At 38.8% G+C, this 7,968-nt stretch overlaps 1 protein-coding gene across 1 annotated transcript; it reads right to left on the bottom strand.

Annotated features, from left to right (window-relative positions):
- Window positions 1-4,875: 4,875 nt before the first annotated feature.
- On the bottom strand, window positions 4,876-6,756 carry hoxd9a (homeobox D9a). Its single transcript, XM_030758382.1, has 2 exons — window positions 6,153-6,756; window positions 4,876-5,651 (listed from the first exon to the last, which is right to left on the bottom strand). Exons 1-2 carry the CDS (start codon window positions 6,721-6,723, stop codon window positions 5,407-5,409), a joined length of 816 nt encoding a protein of 271 aa, XP_030614242.1. The 5' UTR covers window positions 6,724-6,756; the 3' UTR covers window positions 4,876-5,406.
- Between the last annotated feature and the right edge of the window lie 1,212 nt (window positions 6,757-7,968).

The raw sequence follows: 7,968 nt of genomic DNA, 5'->3' as shown, positions 1-7,968 counted from the left end.
CAGAAGCCCCACCAGGTCCTCTAAAGCAAGAGGTTCCCCCCCGTTTTCTGTTTCTATCACTCAGCCATCTAACGTTAAAATGAATGCATAATGTAGAGAACAGCACAGAAAATACTACAATTAGTATATGGTCAAATCAAACAGATTATAATGCTAAACTATATTCTAACATAATACAATATAGAACATATGAATGTTGAACGTTTTGTCAAAAAAAAGGGGGGGGGGGGTGTTTTTCTTAAAGAAAATCTTTTCTGAAACCAAAAATTTCTCGCAAGAAATAAACTTTGTGCCTTTATTTATTTATTTTCATCTTCAGTTAGCGGCTTATGCAGCAGACGTTAATAAAACGTCACATAATAAAACCAGCAAGGTTATGGAGTATATTTCACACTTTTTTTCCTTAGCAAAAGTCTCGTGCTTTGTCACCGGCCTTTTCCCGTAGGTGTTCAATCATTATTCTGGAGGACAGTTTTTATATGGGACGTTTGCGTCTCCCAGTGCTGAGTGTGGGCATATTGTATATCATTGTCCTTTTTCCATGCTCTTACAGGCCAGCTGTTGTTTATTATTAGAGACAAAAGTTGGACAGAGATACACTATGGTGTGAACATTTTTCGTATAATTGAAACTCAACACTTAAAGACTAAATACTGCGACTGTATGCAGTCTTGCACATGTGACTGTCTGCAGCAAAGAGGAATTTCATGTATTTCATTCTCGTTCATCTGGTGGCACGCCAGAGAAAGCACTGTGCGATTTATAGCCAGGCTAGTCCGGGCTATGGCTCTGGTTTCCTGTCTTATAGCTCCCCGTCCTCTCTCTCCCTGCGTGTGTCTGTGCAAGAGACAGAAAGATGCAAGAGCTCTGGATTTGTTGAATCACACTGCATTGCAACTATGACGTTGTTGTAATTTAGTGGTTCAATGTGGACTATACTTGAAGGTCACTCTGTTGGAGGGAAATGGAGTAATGCTGTTTTACTTTTGTTGTAAACAGCTTGTCTCCTAACATTTTAACCGCCTTTTATATGAGGTCACTGACGTTAAGACAGTCAATATCTATCTATCTATCTATCTATCTATCTATCTATCTATCTATCTATCTATCTATCTATCTATCTATCTATCTATCTATCTATCTACACGCACGCAGGCCCACACACGCATGCGCACATATGGGGCATATCACTTAATGTCATTTTTTTCATTGTATGTCGGCGCCTCTCTCTTGCACACAGCAAATATCTTGTAGCATGATTTATCGAGATTATTTAGTTGAGTATTTCCACAAGCCACAATATATTAATTTATATAAATTAAGCAATCATATATCAGTTATTATGCAAACGACAAATAGGCCTATGCAGAGTTTAAAAATCGTTTTCTTCTTTTCTCCTTCTTTTTCTTTTGCCAAGTGGGTTTCACTGACAGTTTTAGTGTCGCATGTTTATTGATGGGCCGACACTGATTTTCTCAGAGACATAAATTCAGATCATGGAATCATGTCAAAGTCTGCCTTCAAGAAAGTAACGATTTAAAAAATAAGGTGGGGGGGGGGGGGGGGGGGGCACTAAGATAATGTTCAAAGTCAAACTTGTGTCATTATTTGCCAAGCAGACTGACTGTGAACTGCAAATTCCTCATCACACTACCCCTGATCAGCCTGAGGGTGCCTACCCACGCTTTAATCAAACCGCATTGTTGCATTCGCTTTGGACGACATGTCCTTGGGTATTCCTCCGCAGTGTCATTCTGTATTCTTCCGCAGCTCTAGTCTCTCATAACACTCTACAATGTTCAGGTACCTTAGAACGTAATGAGGGCCTGGAATATAGAGCGCCTGCTGTCAAACTGCGTCAGAGGCCACGCTTCCTTCGCTGCATTGACACTGAAAACACAGTGATAGAAACAACGCCCCAAAAGTGGTTAAATTCATGAACATATTCATAATTAACAATGAATAAAAAAGCAACAAAAATAATTGGGTAAAAAACATCTTTATATATATTAGCATCCAGACTGTGTGGCCATATAAAAATAACATGGCAGAATTACTAATAAAAGTTAAATGAAATAAAAATATAAATATTGGGGTGGGGGAGGAGCAAGCCATTAAAATGTTTTCCTGACAAGCGAAATTTCAGTTATGTACTTGATGTTGTTTCATTTTGATTCTTCTCTTCTTCTTCTTTTTTTTTTTTTCGAATTGTGTGTGCGTGCTGGGAAGGGGGGGGGGGGGGGGGGGTAATACACTCAGCACCCCCAACATTTATGGGATGTCAGCTGGTTTTCTATTGTCAAAAAATCTTATGTGTCTTAGTCATTTTTTTTTTTTAGATAAACTTCTTAGATTATTTTTCTTAGAGAGTGGACAGTGGTTATCTTGGGCCTACATACAGCCATTACATTAATACGGGAAAACAGCAACAGTTCATCTAAGTGTGTAACACGACTGCATGTAGTACTGACAAAAACAGCTGGCTCTTCACGGTATCTCAGAAAAGAAACACACATGACTATATATATAAGTAAAGTCACCTGCAAGACCGGGTATAATCTAATAGAAGTAGGACTGCTCTCATGATTTTTTTGCTTTTGTTTTTGTTTTATTTATTTATTTTGTGTGTGTGTGTAGGGGGGGGGGGGGGTGGCTTGCGCAATAACAACACACATCCTAGAATCGTACTGTTCCTTCCAGCCCTGTCAGATAGTTGGAGCCGTTCAGCTATAGCATGTAAAATAATATCAGCTTACACCGCAGAGAAAAGCTTCGGGGTCGTCCTCGTGTGTGTAAACAGTGTTTCATCGTATGAGTGTATTCTCAAAAAAACACAAGCTGAACGTGTTTTCAGCCGCTGCAGCTCTCCCAGTTACTGCAGGCCGATTCATTAGCACTGGAGATCAAGACACAGCCAGTTCAACATTTCATTGTTTAATTGTTGTAGTATCTCAGTGTTGCAGTTGACCGCCAGCGTTTGGATACGTTGAACAGCTAGGACTATTTACAATTATTACTTTTAATAATGATTACTGAAGTAATGCTCACTGTATCTCCTCGGTATACACAGCAATATATACAGGTACATCTCATTATATCTCCGCTATAACGAAACACACTAAAGATAAACTGCATTTTTCATGAAATATGCGTAAAAGTTGTGGCTTAAAAAAATGGATTTGAAACCAAAGTTTTATATATATATATATATATATATATATATATATATATATATATATATATATATATATATATATATATATATATATATATATATATATATATATATATATATATATGTGGAGCTTGAATTAGCACACAACAGATAACACCACAATTTACCTTTGAAGTCTTAGTAACATTACATAGTATCACTAGAGGGACTAGGCTGCTTCGCCTATTCGTATTTAAAAACAATTACAGGCTACTACTACTACTACTAATAATAATAATAATAATAATAATAATAAGACAACGTTGAGAAACATGCCCTTTAAAGGAAAAATCCATCTCTGAAAGTTTAAAGCTTCTGTTATTATTTTCTCTGTATTAAATAATGACTCTGCTTCTGCCTTCAGAAAGCCTTCTCTCTAACGAATAAATTTGGCTTCTCCTTTGTGCAAATGTGTGACATATTGCTGAAATATGGGGCCTGGGAGCTGTCAAGAGATTTCAAAATCAGTATAAGCATGCTGCAATAACCGATTTTTTAAAAAGTGGCTCTTTCAAGTTTGCAACTGTAAAAGTAGCGCGCTCTTCTTAACACACGTTCATCAGGACACAAGAAGTTTATGGTATAAATCAGTAAAAACACGGATAATGGTATAGCCCTTGCGTTGTCTACGTGCTCCAGCTGTGAGTAGGCTGCTTTATCTTTAACCTAAAGAACAACATCGCCCTCTAGCGCTCTGAGTACTTTTTCCAAGGGCCCCAAAGCTCCAGTAAAGGTAAACACATTGTTCTTAGACCTGCATTTTCAGGGCTTCCCTCTTAGTTTTAATCAAAGAGTTCCATTAAAAGTGTAGTCAAGTTTCTTTGTTTTTTAAACCCCCATGTTTCATTACAAGTGTTAGAGGCAGCCCGTGAAGAACAGTTAATACACATGCTCTGCTTGACCATTTCAGCACTCAGGCCATCAGAAGATAAGACTGCACCACACAGCAGTCAAAGTTAAGTTTTTTTTTTTTTTTTTTTTTTTCCCTCATCGGTGGGAAGTGCAATTGATGAATACACGTGACCATTACGGTGGGGGTGATTTCCTCTAAAACAATTCATCGACCAGACACCCCATGGAAAAGTGTCTACATTCTGTTTGTCAGCAACAGACCCAAACAGCCAAGAAAAGGGGGACTTTCAAAGGAGAGTGTAATTACTGGCCAGGCCCATAAACTAATTTAGGCCAGACGTCTAGCCATTTCTATAGCTTTATTGGATCGCGGTTCTTCCTGCTTTAAAGTAATTGTTCGTACAAGTTGGACCATAAATTGGAAATTCGCCACAACACCTCTCCCAACAGCAAATACGTTACTTGGAGCTCTACTTTTTAAATAAATCAAATCTGCTGTTTGTTTTTTAAGTTACATTTAACACGTTCTAAATAATATCTCGTGGGGATTTTAATATCATTTTAATATGTGGGCTGCAAATACGAACATTCAGTTGTTAAATATTGACTATTGTGTTAAATAGAGCGGTTCTATCAGGCTACATGGTCCCGAAAACCCGCATTTGGGGTAGCAAGGCCTCAGGGGATATATTTTGATCTAAAGGAAATAAATGAAATGACTGATTCAAAGTGCTTAAAAAATACGGATGCAAGAAAAAAATCTTTATGCATTTATTTATATCCATTAATGGCACATCCCAACAGTTTGGCCTGTGAGAAAACAAAAAAAAAAAAAGATTTATTTTTCAGTCATCGAGCTCATGAACAAAGATTTTAAGCAAAAGTCAGTGAAATTCTCGCTTTGCTGATACTGCGCGCCGTGGGTGTAGTGAGCAGTCAAAGTAGTTGCTATGATTTTTATACAACTCTAAATAACAGCGATGCACATACATGCTTCCTGCTGCGTAAACATCCCAGTTTGTTGCGTAAAAATTTCACCTGGCTTGAAACATTGTTTGACAGATCCTGTGTGTGTGTGTGTGTGTGTGTGTGTGTGTGTGTGTGTGTGTGTGTGTGTGTGTGTGTGTGTGTGTGTGTGTGTGTGTGTGTGTGTGTGTGTGTGCCATCAAATTTCTGCACATGTGATCCATATTTGGCCAAATAACCCCAGAACACTGACACTTAATATATGATTTAAAAAAAAAAAAGGCTAAGGAGGCTCCTACCAAAATAAATGTAATTGTTCGCATGGCTTCCTTGGTACAAACGTCAAAATGTATGAAATGGCACAAGCAGTGGGCTTATAGCTGCTCCTTGCCGTTCCTCTCTCTGTTGATCTTCTTCATTTTCATCCTTCTGTTCTGGAACCAGATCTTCACTTGTCTCTCCGTTAAACTGAGTATGCGGGCGACTTCATAGCGCCGATCTCTTGTCAAATACATGTTGTAGAGGAACTCCTTCTCCAGCTCTAAAGTCTGATATTTTGTGTAAGGACACCGTTTCTTTCTCGTGGAGCGTGCGTGAATCCAGTTCGCTGCGGGGTTACCTAAAAAAAAAAAAAAAAAAAAAAGCAGATGAAGTAAATACACGTGTGATGATTTTTTGTTTGTTTGTTTGTTTGCTTTTATGACTTTTTATTGTGAACTTTAACACCTAAAGTATTTATGGTTGGTTTCACTGTAGCAAAAGAAAATGAGAACTATTGCTCGTTATATCCAAAGAAGACCCTTTCGCTTACATGATTTCCTGTTTGTACTGATTGCCCCCGTGTACCATCAGAGGGAAATAAATCATAACTGTACTTAGTTATAAAGTCTCCCCACATGCAATCTTATCGAAATAGTGAGTTGTGTATCTATTTGGGGTGTCCTGTGACATGAAAAACATTAGGATCCCTGCAATAACCCTTGTAGGGCGGGTTCTCCCCTTTCGGAGCAACAGTATAGTACGAGACACTTTTATAGGTTAGTAAAACCTCCAGTTTTACACACCCGGCTCATACAGTTCTCAAGGTTGTAAATCAGGACCAGCTATTTCGTTTACTTACTTGGGTCAAGTTTTTGTTTTTCCTCTTTGGGTTCGCTGTGGCTCGAAAGCTCACTTCCACTGTGCTCTTTGGTTGCTTTTTCTGGACACTCCGATACTCCACACGTGAATTCGCCTGCGAGCGGCCGAGCCTCCGCTTCCAACGTGTCACAATCTGTAGATTTAGCTGGCAAGACCTCTGGCTTTGTTCCGTACGACCGACTGCTGGAAGGGAATCCGGCGAACGAAACGTGGTTTGAAATGGGGTCCATCCACGGTCGGACGCCGACATATCTGCCGTCCGACGCGGGCAGATGGGACTGGTGGTGGTGGTGGTGGTGGACGTATGGATGATAAATCCCCTGAGGATGAACTGAGGACCAGGACGACGAGAAAACAGCGGACTTTGGTGCAAAATTACACGAGGAAAAGTCTGCGTTGTCCCCGGCACCTGACGGCCTCGGGGTCATCGTATGTGGAGCCTGAATAAAGCGAGCACCGTACACATCCTCCGGCTCCTGCCCCATTATAGCGTCCACATAGCAGTTACTCAGAGTGCCACTGGAAGACATTTTTGATCGCTTCCTACTCATATAATAAGGGTTGCACTGTTACGGGAAGCTTCCCTTTATGAACAATCATAGTATTTTTGCTGGCCCGCATCTACAGGGATTGGTTACATGGATCACGTGGTCATATTTACCAATACAGCGAGTAAATCAATCCTGCCCTTTTTTTTTTCTCGTCAGGTTTAATTTAGCTTTTCATTTCTCATTCTCAAGCCCATTCTGATGTGACTAGAGGGAGAACGCTATCACTCAAATAAAATGCCTTTTTTTAATGAAGATGTGACTGCAGGACGTTGCAACAACATCTACTTGGTTTAAAGGAATAATAGACTTTTCCCAAAGACACACACAACGTCCCAAAACACGGATTCCTTCAATCTTAATGCTTGAGAAAACTCTTCTAATATCGTCCCGTCCCGATACCCTCAATCCCAGTAAAATGGTTTATGGACTTACAGAGTCCTCGTAAAATAGATGTAATAACATGTTGTAAAATAAAAGACGCCATTTCAGCTCACAGTGCGGTGTATCCATTGTTAATATTTTGGCAAGGAAACATATTTTCTGAGTTGGTTTAATTTTTTAAGTTGAAGCAGAAACAGCAGCAGTTGTGAAATTATTATATTCATTGAAAGGAGAGTAATAATGTATCAATAAATGTTTTATGAGGTGCGTGTGATTATACATGCCGTCAATAAAAAAAGACTTGGAGGAGTCCGTGTGTGTGTATTGCTCTCTGAAAGGTGTAATTTAGCACTAATAGTCTATACATCTTGCATTTTTTTTTAACTTTTTTTTTTTTTTTTTTTTTTCAGAATGTAATTTTCTTGCACCATATAAGGTAGAATGTGTTGAGCTTAACTAAACACTTCGAGATAAAACTAGGTCAAATCTGCACACTGGGTCAGAAATTATGCTACATTATCACACATTTGAAAAAGATTAGTGGCAAACTTAAGAAGGCCATATGAAGTTATTTTGCAGAGTTGAAAATGAAGGGTGATTTCGCCACGAAGGAAGAAAGAGCTGAACCTAATTTACTCCTTCCTATAATCCTTATAGGCAGTTTAATTATAAACAGGCCTGCATGCAAGAAAATGCAATGCATGCATGCAAATGCATGCAAAACCAGCTTTATTTTATTACACAATCAACCGTCTTTGCATGCTTTTGCTGCGCTTTTTCTTTTACATTCAAATAGATGATAATGGATATTTTTTTATCATGTCATTTGGACTATTTTAGTTTCATGATTTGGCTATTTAATTC

Source organism: Archocentrus centrarchus, chromosome 21, assembly GCF_007364275.1.
Source record: "Archocentrus centrarchus isolate MPI-CPG fArcCen1 chromosome 21, fArcCen1, whole genome shotgun sequence".
NCBI lineage: Eukaryota > Metazoa > Chordata > Actinopteri > Cichliformes > Cichlidae > Archocentrus > Archocentrus centrarchus.
The sequence above is the reverse complement of the archived record's forward strand: the minus strand, read 5'-3'. Positions and strand labels throughout refer to the sequence as shown.